The 19,921-nt window shown below is 39.8% G+C and overlaps 1 protein-coding gene across 1 annotated transcript in view; it reads left to right on the top strand.

The window, feature by feature from the left end:
- The window catches only part of AATF (apoptosis antagonizing transcription factor), a 218,312-nt gene that overhangs the window by 75,687 nt on the left and 122,704 nt on the right, over positions 1–19,921 (top strand). Inside the window, exons 5-7 of the mRNA XM_077481392.1 lie at positions 14,350–14,464; positions 17,224–17,428; positions 18,069–18,236. Of these exons, the coding sequence (XP_077337518.1) occupies positions 14,350–14,464; positions 17,224–17,428; positions 18,069–18,236 (488 nt within the window). The remainder of the gene's footprint in view (positions 1–14,349; positions 14,465–17,223; positions 17,429–18,068; positions 18,237–19,921) is intronic.

Consider the following 19,921-nt stretch of genomic DNA (forward strand, 5'->3'; position numbering starts at 1 on the left):
AGACATGAGATTGGGGGGATGTTTTTCTACAGTTTTTAAAATCAACTTTTGTGATGGCAGTTTGACAAGCCAGAATAGCTAAAATAACTAAATAAAAAATTAATAGACGGCGCCATATTGTCTAATTTTTCAGACCCAATTAAGAATGGAATATACAGTATAGCATATAATGAAACCTATTTTGTTTATACATATGTAGCAAATTGTCTAGATTTTTACATGCGATGCTGAAAATCGTGAAATAGATTTTCCATGCACCTCCATATTCCATTACTTACCCAGATATATTTTTAGTTAAATACCTGTCACTGCCCACTAGTATGACATAAACCCATCATAGAAAAATATTCTTTAATATGTACATAATCATGTAAATGGATATTACATTGCATAAGCAATATATAATTTTATAAGATAAAATATATGTACATAAAAAATACATATTGTATATACAAATATACATACTTTTAGCAATCCAATGAGATGCAAATAGATATAGCACAAACATGCTACTGTATTATACGTAGTAGGACAGATGTGCATTAGCCCAAGAAATAAAAAAAGGCATTCTCTCCAAAACCTGAAATGAAAACGCACTACTGCATCCGGAAAAAGGAGAGAAGCTACACCAGTTTCTCAAAAAAGCAGACTTTGTAGGCACAGCATGAGGCGATTTGTATATAAAAGGTTAACGTTTTATTGGATATACATTAAAATACAACAAACATAAAAAGGGGTTCCTTTTTGTTATATATATTTTAGATGTTGGCATTGTGAGGGTTCTCCTTTCTCTACACTACTATCTCTCAATTCTTTTAAAATTATATTCAAGCAGATGGATAAGGATAATCTTATGTTCAAATGGGAATGACACCTACTAGAGGTGAAACTAATGCTTTATCCAGGTCGATAGCTGTTGATTTATAGTTATAATTTTAATTGTTTTTCTGGCTCACTGCCAGGTCAAAAATCTTCACATGCGTTTATAAGAAGATCGTAAAGAGATATGCCTATAACTATATGTATCTGCATATTAAGCCTTGTTTCTAACAATTATATACCACTTATAATAAACCTTCCAGGCCCCTGTAGATATAATACAAGAAAAAAAATAGAATGACTCAACAAGCTAAGTCTAAATCACTGAATGGACTTCCAAATCCTCATTTACTCTACCAGGTGCCAAGCTGCCGAGCTCTCAGGGGCCGCAAAGTGCGGCCCGCATTCAATAAGCTACATGGATAGTAGAGACCATATATAATGAATTGGGTTCCACAGTTGATGAAATGTATGATAGTATGGTCTAATTGTCTGTGTTTTACATTCTAATAAATGGTACCATTGGTAATGCACTAGGCTGGTACGCCTTCTTGTTTTCTTTTCCTTAAATCAAAACAAAATTCACCTGTGCTACTAGCAATGACAGATCAAACTGCCCCTCACTTCCCCTTGCATGCCGTTGTCATCTTTCGCTACAGTGTTCAGGAATCCCACATTGCTTACCTCCATCCATTTGGTAGACCGCGCTGACACAACTCCTGCACGTATCGTCATTGACATCTGGCTTCATTCCCTGCATGCAACAGGTGCCAGACATGAGCCAGCATTTACAAAATTGCTTGGTGAGAGGAGAATTTGTTTATTTTTAGCAAAAGACATTCAAAATCTTTTCTGTTAAAAACCTCATTGCAGTTTTTGAAAAGTGATCTAAACATCTGATTTAAGGGTTTAAAAATGGTTTTGTGGCAAGCCCTCTGTTGACGGAGAGTACACTTTATGCACCAGAAAAGAGGGCAAAAGCACCTGAAGATGAAAGTTTCTTTCGTTCAACCTGGACCTCCAAAGTTGACAAGTCCAGAAACAAGTTCTTCTCCCAACAAGGGGGAGCTCCCACTTATTAGAGTAGGGAGATGTCTGTCGACCATTTCTGCCATCTGAGCCCAGGACATCTCATAAGTGTTGTATTCAGTGGATACAAACTGAAGTATCGTTCTATGCCTCCACCGTGCTTCATGCTATTAAATTTGCCAACTTCCCTGCAAAATTGGGCAGATTACCACACTGTTCTCTGGCAGCTCCTCTCTGGAGAGGTCATAGTTCCTACCCCAACAGAGGAAAGATACCAGGGTTTCTACTCAAACCTGATTGCCATTCCCTTACCTTCCATTCACTCCATTCTGGATGTAAAGATTCCCAACAGATTCCTTCAAGTTCTAAAATTCAGATTGCATGTAATCTGTTCAGTCAGTCACTGGTTTCCCCTCAACTGAGGGATTTTGTGTCCTCCATGGATATCAAGGATGTCTATTTGCACTGCCTCTACACTACCTGCATTTTGCAGTGGGCATGCGACACTACCAATATGTTGCCCTTCCCTATTGGTGTGTCAACAGCACCTCAGGGCTTCAACAATGGATGATAACCTGTTAAAGGAAAATTGACTCTGCCAGACAATGTCCTTCGAACAGTTTAGACCCTGCAGAGATTCTTATGGATCCTAACTCCCCAGAAATTAACACTGGATCTGAGTCGGCAGCCTGTAGATCGCAGTCTACCAGTAGATCATGGACAGGTGACTGGTAGATCTGGGTCTGGGCTTGCTGACCCACCACTCCAGAGCATTAAAACGAGTGCAATGCAGAGGGATTACTTGCAAAGTTTTATCTGTAGTAGGGAGCAAGAGCCACATAAGCCAATGTCTCCTCTAGTGCTGGTTCATGTCCCATGTGAAGTGATACCAACTACACTCCCCCTCTTATCCTGGCTAGCGGTCTCCAGAGTGGTTCCAGCAGCAAGAAAATAGACTTTCATGTCAGTGTGAAGCAATACACTGGGCATATTGGTATAGGGCTGCTTTCACACTGATGCACTGCGGTTTAACCACAAAGTGGGCATAGTGCAGTGTACCTGCAGCTTTCCTGTGGGTTTCCTGCGCTTTGTCAGACATGTATTTATATACTGCTGTTTTACCAACCCTCAACCCTAAGGGTGCTGCTGCCGAATGCAACTAAGGACTCATTCCCAAGTGCAGCAGGCACTTCTGCTCCTCTGAAAAGTGATCTGAACGTGTGTGTGTATGTGTTCACATGTGGTGAGGAGGCAATATGTTGCTTCTTCACCATCTGATTTAAACCCATGAGTGCTGTGCAATGCACGCAATTGCTTCACGGTAGTACGGTAATTAGAGGTTTAAATCAGGCGTGAGGAGGCGACACTGTGCCTGGTGATCTTTGACTTCTGTGTCAGGTAGATCTCTGCCTTTTTAAGGTTGCCTACCCCTGCCTTAGTGTATCTAGGCCTAAAATTGGATGCTGTCCTGTCAAGGGTCATCCTTCCCCCGAACAAGCTCCTGTCTTTTCATTCCTATGTTTGGGACATATGGTCCTGAATGCACCCAACCATTTGCTTTTGCGTAAGTGTTCTGGGGATAATTTTAGCTTCCTTTGAGGCAGTACTATGTAAACAGTGTCACTCCTGGCCATTGCAACTTAACATTCAGGCAGCATAGGACAAGCAGTCTGATTCTCTAGATTGAATCATACACCTGAACAGCTAAACCAGGCTTACCCTGGCATTGTGATTTCTATTCCAATGCTTGAATGGGGAATATCTTTTCTCCTGAAGACCTGGAAGGTGCTTATGTCAGATACCAGCCTGTCAGACTGATTGCCCTCTTTCTGGCACAGTAGAAACCGGCCAACATTCGGCCTGTGTATACGACAGCCGGTCCAACAGAAGGCGGCTGTTCGGCATAACCGAAAAAAGATCTGCTGATCACCACCCATTGGCTGAGAGTGCTGACTGGTGTGTTCTGGCGTGCGGTGTGGGGGGGGGGGGGGGTGTTGTCCTCCTGTCAGAACACAATAGCTTAACTGGGAAGATTGTTTTACTAACATCAGATAGTACAGAGGCTCCTCCCCAGCTCTTCAGATTTTTTTTCATTCAGCCTCCGTGCACCAGGCTTTAGGAAATCATCTTCTTGCAAAGTCTACCATAGCACCTTGAAGGTGTACTTTTCATGGTGCAAGTTTAGGTAAATCCATCTAGATCAGCATTTGGCCTTGAGTACCATCAACAGTAGCTTCATAACCCATGGTCTAAGACTATGATCAGTTGGCCTGTTAGGTACTCCAAGAAAAATATTTAACAGGTAAGACAAATTCCTATTTTATTTACTCTTGCTACCATAAAAGATATTTCTTGTTTCCAATATGACAAAAATTAATTTGACTCATTAGATGCAGTGAGGATAGAAAGGTTTAATGCAACATTTCCTTAAATGTTGCATACATTTTTTGACCTAGAAAGAACATTTTGACTGTTTTTTTTTTTTTTTTTTAAGTAACATTTCTGCAGCTGTTTATTTACATGACATTATTTTTTGTCAAAACAGTATAAAGGTCGTTTGCACTTGCACATACCCATTTTGTGTCCCCCCCCCCCCTTATTTTTATTAGCGGCAAGTTAAGTTGCTTGTGTAAGGCTTTCTGATTAATAGAGGTTTATACCTTGCATATTGTTTTTCTTGACAAAGATTGCTGTCAAAAATGTAGGGGTCTGTAAGTGATGAATTATAGTTTTGTATAACCTTCGCTTAATGCATGATTGAAGTTCTGTGTTGGCATATGAGCAGGATCAGTAGTCTCTATCCAGTGTTACATCTACGGTACATATATAAGCTGTTGTTCAAATAGATACAAAGTTAGATAACTTGCTCCATTTGGATCGGTCACTATGGCAGTTAACTTAACTCATGCCACAACAGCTCAAAATACAGTTTATAATAAACATGTTCCACATAAGATTTTCTTGGCTTTTCCAGGATCATTCGTCATAGTGGAGATCGGGAATGGCTGTTCCTCTCTCTTCTCTGGGAATCTTTCCTGACCACTTACCACAGTCCTGGGCTTCCCAGCAGAATGAACAGGGGAGCCAGGGAACCAGTGTGAAGTGTAAAACTGACGGGGCTGCTGTAAAGCCTCCTGGATCACTTTTACATGAAAAGTATAAACGCTTGCAGTCCAGAACATTTATATACGGGTACGTATACTGGGCAACAAGCGGCGAAATGTATCTAGATCAAATGGAAACCTGGTGCAGAGATCATGTGTAAAAATGTTTGAGCTAACACCTTTCCTCTCCCAGGACACCACTCCATACCAGATGTGTGCAAAAGGACTTTTTAAGGCCCAACAGGTAATCATTGCAAGCTGCAGAGTGGTAGCATACCAAATCCCTGTTTTTTACGTATACAAGTCTCTGAACCCAGAACCGATGTAATAGTACAAAATTACTCTTAAAGCAAAGCTTTTTTTATATTTAAATGTTTGATAAGCTCTGTACACATGGGCCGAATGTCAGGTGGCATCGGCTGGTTCAAAAGAAACCATCCGACATTCGACCCATGTGTACTTCGGCCAGCTTCTGTTGAAGGGGCATGTCTGAATGTCTGAAAAAGGTCAGTCGACTGTCTCTCGATTAGCCAATGGCTGAGAGCGCTGACTGGCGTGTTCTAGCAGGGGGGGGGGGGGGGGGGTAGAAGATTCCCCTTTATTTCTATTCTGGTGACCACTTAGTATTTGGGATTTTCTTTCACCTTCATTTTTCCTGATGACGATCACCAGGACAAATTAAGTGGATTAATCTCCATAATGAGTCTTCAATTGCTCCTGCTGCCACATATTGCACAGGCATGTTTTGCTTTTCCCTTGTAAAGGATTTGCATCAGTAGCTGGACTGCATATATGTAGACAGGAAGTAGCTGCTAAGAGACTGCAGTAAGTCAGTAGCAGTGAAATGCAACAAAACAAAATAAAGATTGTTTTGTTTTTGTTTTTTTCCAGATATTTTATCAATGTAGAGGATGTTACTAGTTTGAACCTGTCTTTGACTACCAGTCTCTACTTTTGTTAGGACTTTGGTTCCAAGTCCATCCAGTTCAACCACAAAAAAATATATATATATATATATATAATATATTATCATACCAGCCCATATTCCCAATTCTATACCCACAATTGATCCAGAGGAAGGCAAAAAACCCCAGCAGAGCATGATCCAATTTGCTAAAGCAGGGGAAAAAATTCCTTTCTGATCCCCGTGAGGCAATCGGATTTTCCCCGGATCAACTTTACCTATAAATGTTAGTACCCAGTTATATTATGTACACTTAGGAAATAATCCAGGCCCTTCTTAAAGCAATCCACTGAGCTGGCCATAACCACCTCTGGAGGGAGTCTATTCCACATTTTCACAGCTCTTATTGTGAAGAAACCTTTCCGTGTTTGGAGATGAAATCTCTTTTCCTCTAGATGTAAAGAGTGCCCCCTTGTCCTCTTTGTTGACTGTAAAGTGAATAACTCGACTCCAAGTTCTCTATATGGATCCCTTATATATTTGTACATGTTGATCATATTCCCCCTTAATCTCCTCTTATCAAGAGTGAATAAATTCAGTTCCTCTAATCTTTCCTCATAGCTGAGCTCCTCCATGCCTCTTATCAGTTTGGTTGCCCTTCTCTGCACTTTCTCCAGTTCACCGATATCCTTTTTGAGAACTGGTGCCCAAAACTGAACGGCATATTCCAGATGAGGTATTACTAATGATTTGAACAGTGCAAAATGATATCTCTCTCTCTGGAGTACATACCTCTCTTAATACAGGAAAGAACTTTGCTCGCTTTGGAAACCGCAGCTTGACATTGCATGGTATTATTGAGCTTATGATCTACCAAAACCCCCAGATCCTTCTCCGCTATGGATTCCCCCAGTTGTACTCCCCCCTAGCATGTATGATACATGCATATTCTTAGCCCCCAAGTGCATAACTTTACATTTCTCAACATTAAACCTCATCTGCCACATAGTCGCCCAATTAGACAGAGCATTGAGGTCGGCTTGTAAATTGGAGCCATCCTGTAAGGACGTTATTCCACTGCATAGCTTGGTGTCATCTGCAAAGACGGAAATGTTACAAAAAGTAAAGTAATTGTCATCGCGTTGAAGCCCATCTCTGGGCAACACACCCCCCCCCCCCATCCTTCCCATTCATTCATTTAAAAAGAAGTGGCTCTTCGTAGCTGACTCGTGTCCTATGCTTGCGCCCTTTTCCTCTTGTGTGGCTGATGATCCAAGGCTCCTCTTTTTGATGTCACCACACGGCTATTGGAGTGTTCAAGATATGCAAGTACTCCACCAGTCAACATCCTAATGTCTACATCACCAGGCAGATATGTGAATACCCTACAGACTTTCTCTTTGAAAGAGGAAGAGAGAGTATGTAGAACCTGGCTTCTCATGATTGTAGATTTAATTTCATATTTGGGGCCTTTTAGATTAGGATTTTTTTAAATTGTTGTAGTGATTAGCTAGAGGGGATGTGGGGTGTGGGGTTCCTGGTCAGGGCACAGTTTTAATGCTTTACATGTACTTTAACTTGCTACCATCTAAAAACTTGGGAGAGCCTGGAATTCCTATGACTGGCAATGTCAAAATGGCTACCTTAAGCCTGTTTAGAATTACTTTCTTTTTAAACAAGAGTGCTAAAGAGTGGTTGTATGTCAAATCTGATAGTTTGCCACTATGTCTTAACCAATATAATGAACAAGGCAATATTTCCCACTTGCTATGCAGGTTAAATAAAAGCCAAATCCTGATCTCAATAAAGACCCTAGCTTTGCTGTGCTGAAATCTGACTTTCATCTCAACTCAACTAATTCATTCTGGCTGACGTGCGCTGCTCTCTACAAGCAGCCTGTAAACATCCAACTCTGTTATCTCCATTCTGTAGAGAAAAATTGTGTTCCATTGATTTCTGCACTCATTGGCAAAGCTACATGGTAGCAGCCAAGATTTGAAACTGTGCATTGATTCAGGCATTGCATGATCATGTTGACTCAGTTGCAGCTTCCTCCTGCTGTGTAGCTTCTTCCTGTTTCCACATTGATAGCGGGTCACCTTCTATATCATAACTGAGATTTGCACGTCTAGCTAAACCTTTATTGTCCAGTAAGTTCATTTAGAACTGCAAATGTCTCCCAAGTAGTAATGTGCACTTTTCTAAAAGAAGATTTTTTTTCTTTTTATGGGAAATTAATGTGTGACAAATAATTAAAGAGGAATGTGGTCTCTGCAATGTACCTAATCATAAACTTGGCCTTATTTATAATGCAAAAAGTGGTAGTTTAATGCAGCTGTGCTTTTTGTTCGTTCTTTTTTCAAAATTTTACTTACAAACCATTTTTACTAAATACATTCGGAATAGTTAATGTACCAAGACTAGCAAAGCTCTTAGGGTTCTCGACATGATGCACCCACATTTGCCTGTAATTTGGAACAGTATGTTTAAACTTGCATTTGGTGGCATTTCTTTCTTGTTTTTTAGTAACATTATAAGACCAATGCTTACTGGTCGTGTATACTGTATGTGTGTGTAATATTTTTACAAAAAAAAAGCACAAACTGCTTACTTGCCTTACTATACTTTGTCTGAATGGAAATAACCGATCCCATTCCTGAGCATCCTCTAACCTCTTACTGCTCTATGCCATAGTTTTCTCTTCTAGTTCAACTTTATTCAATTAATCTTTACTGTCTTGCCTATTCGACAGCTGTGCCTCCCCAACATTTATGTATTTTAGGAATTTAAGGGTCTAAATGTTAAAAGCTTATTGTTATTCTGAGTTTATAATCTCTGTCGTGCTTTAATAATTTTTCCTTATGCCTGGGTAAGCCGCAAGTTGCACAATAATCACTCTCACAGCTTTGTAATCAATGCCCACAGTAATAGGATTCCTCTGGCCACTGGCAATTAATAAATTTGTGTCTTTAAAAAAAAAAAAAAAAAAAAACACACTAGCAAGTCTGATCTGAAATACGACTGACTGGCTTTCCTCATTTGCATATTTATTGCAGTGGAAAAATTCTTGCCGAATGATTGATGTCAGCCCTGCCTCTTGAATTCCAAGCAGCACATTATTATGAAATGAAAAATGCCGGCCCTAGAGTTGATTAAAGTTGAAGACAGTGGAATCTGTGTTTTTTAAGATTATGGGAGAATTAAAGGCATATTTTAATGGATGTTGACAAGAAGTGAGCCAACAAAAGCAAAGCAAAGGATTTGCTTGAAAAGATTTAATCAGATGTGTTTCTTGGGGGATTAATTGCTGGGTATGACTGGTGCAATTGGTAGTCATCGTGGATTTAAATTATTATTGTTCTTGAGCTTACAGAAATGGAGGCTGGAAAAAAAGTAAAATATACACATATTCCTCTGATGATATGTTACAAGTTATACCTATCCACATGAGTTTATTTTTTGTCTATTTTGTATTTAGGATAATTACATTTGTTTTTCGTGTGCTATTATTTTATGCTATTGTTTTTAACTTAACTTTTTTTTTTTTTTTTTTATATTCAATTTATATAGACATTTTACAGTTTTTGGTCAATCTGCAATTTGGTGAACGAAGATGAAAAAAACGTTTTTTGGGGTACATTGATTCACTACATTAACCTTAATTCATTAAAGCAGCTGTAAACCCTGCTTTGTTATTTTTACCTAAAGGTAAGCCATTAATAAGGCTTACCTGTACATAAAATTTATATCTCCTAAGTGTACACAGTTTAGAAGATATTCACCCTGCATGCAGCCGCTGACGTCAGTGGTGTATGCGCTCTGAAGGTCTGGAATACCGTGCCGGACCTTCAGAGCTTCTTGCTGAAACCGAGGGGTCCCACACATCGTGACTCGCCCACTAACAGCGCTGGAGCCCATGAACTCGGAAGAAAGGCTGGGGGTAACATGTTAGCCCTCTCAGCAGTAACCGGGTGCCGTTGGAAGGGCTTTGTTCTAAGGTAAGTATTTCATAATGTGCTAGTATGTGATTCATGCTAGCACATTATGCTATTGTCTTGCAGGTTTTTTTCATCAGTTTACTACCGCTTTAAAGCTGCAGTACCACTTAAGGCACCTTTTAATAAACTTAAGGTATGCTCTAGTGGCCGCAGTCAATATTCTTATATGTAATGTTTACCATGATGTAAGTACTAGTCAGCGCATCTTAAAGTGTACCTAAACTATAAATATGGTAACTTGCTCATCCTTAAATATAGTGGTGGCTGCATTAGATATCTTGTTGGTTTTTTTTTTTGTTTTGTTTTTTTTTTCTTTAATTTCACTTTTTTCATCTGGTGATCTTTTCAAGTAGAGCAGCCCATAGTTTATGCAGTATTCTTTCCTTCCACCATGGGTGGGTTTTGTAATTCACAGAGATAGATGTATTTATTGTAACTGAGCATGCGACACAAGAATCCATCTGTTAAGATTTCTGCCTGGAGGTACAGGTTTTTTTGACATACCAAACCAGTTTAGCAGAATGGCATATTATTTCATGGAAAAAGAGGCAAAGGATGGACCTTTCTCACCATTTAAGAATAAAAGTGGCGGGCCCTCTGTTCCGAAACTTACTTGAGAACAGTTTTATAATACTGTCCTCTGTCCCTTTATGACCATGAATAACTGCTCAAAGCTAAATTGTTACAGAACCTATGCGGGAAATTATCTGTATAAACAAAAAAAAAAAATCTGTGGTTTTGTAAAAAAAAGTGGATTTAACTTAAAATAGTACAGGTAAATATCTGGTCTTCTGTGTGTGTGTGTAATATATATTATTCCATGTGAACTCGAAGCTCAACTCTGGGCAACTGAAAAATGATCTGTTGTAATGGGGCTGTGCCTGCAATGTAAGTGTTAATTGCTTGTTTTGATCTAGAGTAGAGGTCTCCAACTCAAATTTATAAACAAAGGGCTAGTTTACTGTGCTTCAGGCACTGTGCCCAGTGGGAGTAAAAAATACCCCAGCGACAGTAAGAGTAATAACAATACATAGCACATGTGGTCAGTAGGAGGAGGACTAGGTCCCCAATGTTGGTGTCAGTGGAAGGAATAATGCTGCGTTGTTGGTGTCAGTGGGAAGAATATTGACCCATCGTTGATGTCAGTTGGCGGTATTAAACCCCACTGTTGGTCAGTGGATGGAATGGTGCCTCCTCATTGGTGTTTGTGGAAAAAATAGTGCCTTTTGCCAGTGGGAGGAATAGTGTCGGAGGGCTGGAAAAGGACAAACAAAAGGCCACAGTTTGGAGACCTCTGACTAGGGGAACAAAAAAAAGAATTACTTGATCAGGTAAGTAAAACGGTTTCTCCTCTCCTCTAGACAAAAGGAGCAATTTACGCAGCCCCACTGCAAGGGATTATTTCTTAATTGCCCAAAGTTCAGTTTTAGCATGCATTTATAATGCCTCAGTACATTGCAAAGGAAAAAGGTATGCCTAAGTCAGTCAGTAAGTACATAAGAAGGCTGTGTCTAAAAACAAAAAACAGACCAAGGGCAAAGGACTAGTCTCAGTTCCTGCCTTGCCTGTGGTCTCCTACAGTTGATCTTTTCCCCATTACTGTCTTCTGCCTTGTTCTGCACTCTCTCTGTAGTGATGGTTATATTGGGAGAGGCAGGGCTCTGCTTCCTCACATCAGAGTTTCCAGTAAGGAGAAAAATGACAACACAATAGAGACATCACAATATCTTACGCCAAATCTGGTGGGGCTAGCAGTCAGTGGCGGCATTGTCATATATATATATATATATATATATATATATATATATATATATATATATATATATATATATATATATATATATATATATATACTGCTATGAGGCTGTGAAGGTACAAACATTTTTAAATACACTTGCCAAGAATTAAGCAGACAAAAGGTAACATTTTGGAGGTACAGCTTAGGCACAAATAACCTTAACTAAGTTTTACCTAACAATTCTTAACTTTTTGCCTTTAGGCCCATTATGTGTAATGCCGCGTACACACGATCGAATTGACCGGTGGACTTGGTCCGCCGGACAATTTGATTGTGTGTGGGCTCCAGCGGACTTTTTCATCGTAAAAGTCCCGCGGACTTAGAAAGTATTTTTGACTCAAAATTTGTCCGGCGGACTTGGCTTTCAGCGGACAATCCGTTCGTCAGTGTGCTAGTCCGGCGGACTAAGAATGACCCATGCTGTGATGCAAGTACGAAAAGGAAACTATTGGCCACTGGCTATTGAATTTCCTTTTTCTAGTCCCATCGTACGTGCTGTATGTCATCGCGTTAGAAATTGCCAGACTTTCGGAGTGTCCGTGCGTGGCCACGTCTGTTCGTTATAAAGTCTAGCGGATTGTTTGCTGGACCAAGTCCGCCGGACAATTCGATCGTGTGTACGCAGCATTAGAGAAAGGGAAAGCCAACTGTGGGTCAGTTGCTGGAACCTAAATCCACTTCCCAAAATATAGAAAGAAGAAACAAAGGAAATGTAACCTGAGACTTTATGGGCAAAGGTTGAAAGCCATAAAATAAGTAAAGTAGTATCATAAAAGTACAAATTTTATTGATAAAAAAATTGTCTAACAATATTATATATAAGTAAATGTGTTACCTTTGTCTATTGTTAGACGATTTTTATCAATAAAATTTGTACTTTTATTATACTCCTTTACTTATTTTCTGTCTTTCAACCCTGGAGGTTAACCTCTGTCCTAGCCTCACATCACACAGAGTGGTACAAGTTTTGCTCAAGAATATGCCTGTATTTAGCACATTCATCTTTCCCTCAACTCCGATCAGTTTCCTAAACCTGACTGCTGGAAAAACACCCCCACAGCATGATGCTGCTACCATGTTTCACCGTGGGATGATGTTGTTTGGGTGATGTGATGTGTTGGGTTTGCGCCAGACATGGCTTTTTTTTTGATGGCCAAAAAGTTACATTTTAGTCTCGTCAGACCAGAACACCTTCCTCCATACATTTTGGGAGTCTCCCACATGCCTTTTTGCAAACTCAAAATGTACCATTTTTTTTTTGCTGAAAGCCATTACTTTCTTCTAGCCACTCTGCCCTAAAGCCCAACTCTATGCAGAATACGGCTTATTGTCGTCCTATGTACAGATACTCCAGTCACTTCTCTGAAACTCTGCAGCTCCTCCAGGGTTACCTTAGGTCTCTGTGCTGCCTCTCTGATAAATGCCCTCCTTGCCCAGTCTGTGACTTTTGGTATGCGGCTGTCTCTTGTCAGGTTTGCTGTTGTGCTACGTTCTGTCCATTTGGTTATGATGGATTTGATGGTGCTCATAGAGATCATCAAAGATTTGGATTTTTTTTATAACCTAACCCTGACTTCTCAACTACATTGTCCCTTAATTGTTTGGAGAGTTCCTTGGTCTTCATGGCAGTGTTTGGTTAGTGGTGCCTCTTTCTTAGGTGTTGCAGCCTCTGGGGCCTTTCAAAAGTTGTGTATTATAATGACAGATCATGTGACGCTTAGAATGCACACAGGGGAACATCATTTCACTAATTATGTGACTTCTGAAGGTAATTGGTTGCACCAGAGCTTTTTATGGGCAGCATAACAAAAGGGGGTGAATACATACGCACATGCCAATTATCCTTTTTTTTTTTTACTTCTGGAAAATAGTTTTATGTATATAATTTTCTAATTTTACTTTACCAACTTAGACTATTGTGTTCTGATCCATCACATATAATTCAGATTAAAAAAAACATTGAACTAAAGGCCGTAATGTAACAAAATAGGTAAAAAGCCAAGGGAGGGGGAATACTTTTGCAAGGCACTGTAAATGCACACATTTGCTTTGTAGTAGTGAAAGACTTGTATATGAAATGCATGTTCATCAATAAAGGTAATAAATCAAAAACAAGTATGTAATATCATGAACATATTCAAAAAATACATTTTTTACTGTACATTTTTAAAGGACACATTTTATTTTATCCTTTGTGACATGAGAAGACCATCTTATGATGACACCTTTAAGTTAAAACTAACACATTTTAATAGTGAAGCAAAATCAGCTTAAAACTGTAATAATTATTATTAGGGGTGGATGTTTTTAAAATGGTTTGGGATGGAAAGAAGATAAAGACTCTAGAGTCAATAATAATGAGTATAGAATGTAAAAAGAGTTGTACCATCATCCAAAAACTTAGCGATAAAGGGATCGAGGGCCTGATCCCTACCAGGCCTGCTTGAGGACCAGGCTCCTGATCCCTCTACACCTCGTTTTGGGGTTGGAAGATATTTAACTATTATGTATGAGAAGAAAGAATTTAGGGGAAGAGAATGCTTGTGAGGAAATGTAGATGACAGGACGTGTGTGATAGGAGTGCATTTAAAATACAGTAGGTATTCTGTGTCTGAGTTTTTAATCCACAGTATTTCCACAAAATACGTTATTTATCCTCATTATCATATTTATTAAATTATCATAATTTTTTTCCAGGTTATAAAGCATTGAAGGAGTTGATGAGATCTTTGGTCCATTTGCAAGATGAGCTGCTTTTCCAGTTTCCAGAAACCCGCTACCTGATAGATGGAAAAAAGTGCAATGCAGACAGGTAAAGAACTTTTGTGCAAGTATTTCTCCTCTTTGTAATGCAGGCTGGGGTACCTTCAGTACAGTGCTTGGGAAAGTCTTCTTTCCTACTATAATTTTAGAAGGGGCTCATGTCTGTTTATTTTAACTTGCAAAGCCAATTCAGCCAGTGAGCCAGAACTTACTTACTGGCTATCAAAAAGCAGAGTGAGCAACATTCTGCCTTACTGTGTCTTATTGTAATACTAGCTGTGTGTAGAGCCTGACAAATTAGCCATTGTTGTCCATAATTGTGAACCAAGGACATTTTTCTGTTTACTGTAGTGTAGTATTCTTTAAAAAATTAAGTGTAGAGAAAAATGTCTACAATTGCAGACCTCATTTTCTGAAAGCATTTGTTTTGCAAGCAATCAGTTCTCTCACTGAAATGTGGTGGATACATGCAGCAAGGAGGTGACTTATCACTGCAACACACAGGTTGGCAATGACTTTTGCTGGTGACCAAAGTCCTCAGGCATGGGAATACCTGTTAATTTCTTTTTCACTTGAGTACTTATGGGGTGACGTGATTGCCGGTAAGATGGTGAAACTGTGAGAATCCTCTTTGTATCTAATTGGAATACGACTACCTAAAGGCATCACCAATCACACCAGGCGCTAAAAAAAACAGCATTTTTTTAAGGCTGGATGTTTAGCTTGTATAGACTATAAACATGTTTGGGTGTCTGGGAAGTGTAGGTGTAGCAATACAGTCAGCAAGAAGCAGCCTGTCAAAGTTAACGATAGACTGAAATGCTCTGCAGCTGGTGCTGTGCTCTCGGTCCTGAATGGATACAGTTCTCAGGGCGGATACAGATCAAAACAATTTCCAGCTGTGTAAAGCTTCTGCATATTTCAGCCTGGCGTTGATTTTAAAGGGCTGCTTGCAACAGGCTATACACATCTCCAGAACCTCCCGGACCGAAAACACGTTAGGCTATATATGAGCCAAACTGCCTGTGTACATAAGCACTTAATGTACTGTAAGCCTCTGTCCATTTTGGGAAGATGCCTTTTGGAAGGCAACTGTTTAAAGTCTAATTAAAGAGAAGAATAAAAATGTAATGTAGCTTACTAGTCATGTAGTGGCTACCTTAATTTTTTTAGAGGTTAAGGATATTTTCAGCAAATACAGAAAATACCTGACAACTTTGAACCTTTGGTTGCTGGAAAGAAATTCAGTCGGTGTATGGCCGGCTTTATGCAGTGTCACTCCCTGTGAGCTGGACAATCTTCTCTTCTCTTATATTGATCCTCGTCATCCTCTTTGTATTGGAGATGAATAAAGACAGATATGTGTGAAGTCTGGCCTGGGTGGAAACCATATATTTTTTTGCCAAAAAAGGTGCCTGTAGATATGGTGTTCCTGATCAAGCAAAAAAACAAACTTCTACAAGTAGAGTTTCACCAATACCAGGTTTTGTTTTGGCGAGTACTTTGATACCGATGCTTTGTGGTGCGATTTTGTAGAAATATAAAGAAAATTAGCGCATATTGCACTGTAACGGAAATCGCACGTAATTCTTGTGTTTATGTGTAGAGAGGGATTAAAGCTCCATATAGTCAGTTTAAAACTTGCAGTACATATTTGGTAGAAAATCAGGGCTGCTGGAGGTGCTCACAGGGCTGGAGGAGCAGTTCAGGGACCCCGGGAGTATTGGGCAACGTGATGTCCACTTGGAGACACTGCCTCTACAGTGGCCCTGATTTGCTACCAGATATGTATTGAGTTCTAAACTGCCCAATAGATGGCACTTTAATCCCTTTCCACACACACACACACTGTGGAAATCTGAATGCGATTTGGAAAGGAATCGCACCGCATTCCTGTTCAAATCGCATGTGACTCTTTGCGGTACAATTTTCAGCCATTTGTTTTGTATTGATGCAAATTGCAACGCAAAGTATTGGTATCGGGAGCATTAGGGTGAGTACCGATACGTGCTCAAAAGCCTGGTATCGGTGCATCTCTATCTACAAGTTAGCCATGGACAGTGCTTTTGGGACAACGGGTAAACAACCTTGTCCATTACAATATAGCTTTTCTCCTGTTAAGCCAATACCAGAGAGGTCTGCACTGCACTTCCCTAACTTCAACCGTAGGCTAAACATGAAAATTTTGACGATCTGCCCGATGTTTACAGACCGCTGTAGACATGAATTGTGGATTACATTAAAGCTGGGTACACACAGGCCAAAAATTGGCTGAAAGTTTTTATAGTTCAACAGGAACTGGATGATTTTCAGCGCATGCGTACAACTCCTCGTCAGACAGAAGCCAGTCTCATGACTGGCTTCTGTTGAACCAGCATGCGCTCTGAGTACGGCCAATGAGGCGAGTGAAAAAAGTGTCGCGTGTACTTCGCATAAGAGACATACCCTGTTGTTATCTGTCCAGTTACACTTATTCAGAAACTGCTGACAGGTATGCAGGTAATGCTAGACTTTATTTATTTTTTTATTTTTTTTAAGCCAAGCACAATTTGCAAAGTACATTTTTATGAGATAAATGGTATTGAAATGATTTCAAATGAATATAAAACATCAGGTTTTAAACATGTAATATTAAAAGTATGTAGCATTGTGTGTACAACATTTTAAAATGGCCCTAAACCATTATACTTTCCCTCTAAGCACTTTTATTGTAAGACAGATATTGCTTTTGTGCGCATTGTGTGTACCTTTTTATATATGTAAAACTTTTTAAATTGTAAACGCTTCCTAACATTACTTTGTATGCAGTGATGAGGAAATCCCCAGCGATGAGGAAGAAATGGAAAAAAGTGATTCGGAAACAATAAAGAATAAAGGTGCTCCCAAACGGAAGCTAAATATTAGTGAATATCCTGAGTTTATGGCAAAACGATTTGCAGACTTTAGATCCTACAGAAACACCACGTTACAGAAGTGGCATGACAAGACAAAACTCTCTGGTAAAATAAGCAAGGTGAGTGTCCTTGTAATTGCCCCTGAAAGAGAACCAGAACTGTGGAAGCTGTGCCCAAAAATGTCAAGCTGAGGACAAAAGCCTAGTTATCAATATTCCCCGTGGGCCGCTTGCAGCTGTTCTTTATCCCAATACTGGCTTACCATACCTTGTTCCACATTGTGTCTCTGTGTGGTGACGACCTTCTGGTAGAAGCAGTGTTTGCTTCCTCATGTGAGAGCTGCCCCCCTGATGATTGGTGGTCAGATAACTGATGGAGAAATAATCAAGAAGCAGATTAAGAGGTACAGAAAGCACAGATCCACAGAATGAATTAAAGCAAAAGCTGGAAGATTTTTGTCTGCAGGTCCTCCAGTACAGCTTACGCTTTAGCAATCAGAGAAATGAACAGGCCAGTAATGACCTCACACTCCATATCTTGAAAGGCTAGCAGTCAAAAGTCAAGTGCCTTAGTTGATCTACTGCATATACAGAACTATTAGGCAAATATGAAGGCCCACAGCAGCCAGGTTTTAGATGTCAACATGTATCTTCAGGTTTTTGTTTTTATTTTATTTTAAAGATGTACACTGCTTTCTTAGAAATATCTCAGTACAGTGTTCAAATGGCATAATAATTTGCTTATGTTTATGTTTTCCAGGGTCTCGGTAGTGGCTCAGATCGATCCATAATGCTGCAAATAGAGCAGATCATGATGGACAAAGAAAGATTACTGAAGCGCACACAGACAAGACGTTCACTTTATAGGATATTGGGAAAATCTGAGCCAGGTTCCCCTTTGCCAGAGCATGTTCCTGATGAAGCAATGGTAATTACATTACATCTATAGCGACTAACATGGATTTACTTGGATGTTTCTTGTTCTTATAAATTTATGTTTCACTCTTAAGGGTCTATGCACACTGGCTTAAAAAATACACTGCTTCTACAAACGTTTGTTTTTCCTGTAGAAGCAGTTCAATGCTATCCTATGTGTCAATGCACATTAGGACGATTTAGAGGCATATTTTGAGCTCTGCGATTAGAGGCAGGAAAAAAAAAACTTCTGGTTTGCATTTCTGATTAAACTCCCCTAAAATGTGTACAAAAACGCTATATAGGAGTGATTTTATTTTTTTACTGCCAAGGAAACTGGTGTATTTTTAATCCCAGTGTGCATGGAGCCTAAGAATACTGATGTATGAATCAGAAGACATCGTGTAACAAAATCTCATTGACTAACCTGTCAGTTTTCTTCTGAACAGAAGCTGCAATTAAACTTGGTTCCACATTTGTTCCAGTATAATAGTGCTTTTATGAGTGGTGTTGTACCAGAATGGAGAGACTATATATGACATTGTCTAAATACCTCAATGCACATGTATCAGTTCTCAAAAACCTAAAATACAGTATGCCATTACTGTGCATAACTTGTTCAAAATATTAAGATGTGGTGTCTGTTGACTAAAGCTTTTATTGCATTGATCTGCTGAATTTTTATTGCGTTATGTAGAAGTCAACTCGTAACATGATCTTTGCAAAAAATACGAGGTCTGTGCTGAAAAGTTCTTGATTATTACTAGTGGATAGTAATCAAATGACACGTGCGTAAAGCAGTTTTTTGTATTACATTGTCTTGTGCATGATAGTGTCATTAAATCTTTGCTCACATTTTCTTAAACAGAAGTAAAATCGTGATGTGATGTAATGGTTTAATCTGTTTTTCTCAGAAGACCTACAGAATTAGTGGTCCCTGACAACATGGCTGTTGTATGAGATATTTTCTACCAACAGGATATAAAAATGGCAGTAATTATGCTTGCCACGTGCCATGACAATTAGGGGTGCAACGGATCAAAAACGATCGGATCGTTCCTCGGATCAGTCACGGATCCAATCATTTTTCAGATGAGCAAATAATAATTGAATTTGTAAAAACCTGTGAAAATTCCACCACCATATAGTCCCCACTGTAATATTGGCTGGGTATGGCCAGAGTACTGGCTGGGTATGGAGGGATGGCTGTAATCTCGCTCTACAGATGCAGCCCACAGCGCTGCTGCTATCCGATCTCTCCCCTCCACTGTACAGATCTGTACACAGAGAGGAGAGAGGAACCGGTGTCATCATGATGCTGGTTTGTTTACAAGTGATTGCTCCGTCATTTGACAGAGCGATCACATTGTAAACGCCACCGGGTGCACCAAGATGGCCGCCGCTTCGGAACTAGGCTGAAGCCACAGCCTTTTCTTAAGGCCGAGACCGTGGCGCTCTTTGCGGATCGCGGCATGTGCCGATCCGAACGGGGTGACCTGTTTCTCTACTAGTGGCAAGTTTTTACTAGAAAGTCTTGCATCTTAGGCCTTTTTCACACAGGTGTACGTAAATGTATGCCTGTGCGAGGGCTCTGTTTGCCTGCATAGGGATACACCAGGTCAGGGCAGGTGGTCCCATCCATGTCAGCTGGGCTGCAGCGGCTGCATGGACACAGCCGCTGCTCCCAATATGACAGCC

Source organism: Lithobates pipiens, unplaced genomic scaffold (assembly GCF_037356315.1).
Source record: "Lithobates pipiens isolate NorthernLeopardFrog02 unplaced genomic scaffold, aLitPip1_a1.2 Scaffold_16, whole genome shotgun sequence".
In the NCBI taxonomy this organism is placed as follows: domain Eukaryota; kingdom Metazoa; phylum Chordata; class Amphibia; order Anura; family Ranidae; genus Lithobates; species Lithobates pipiens.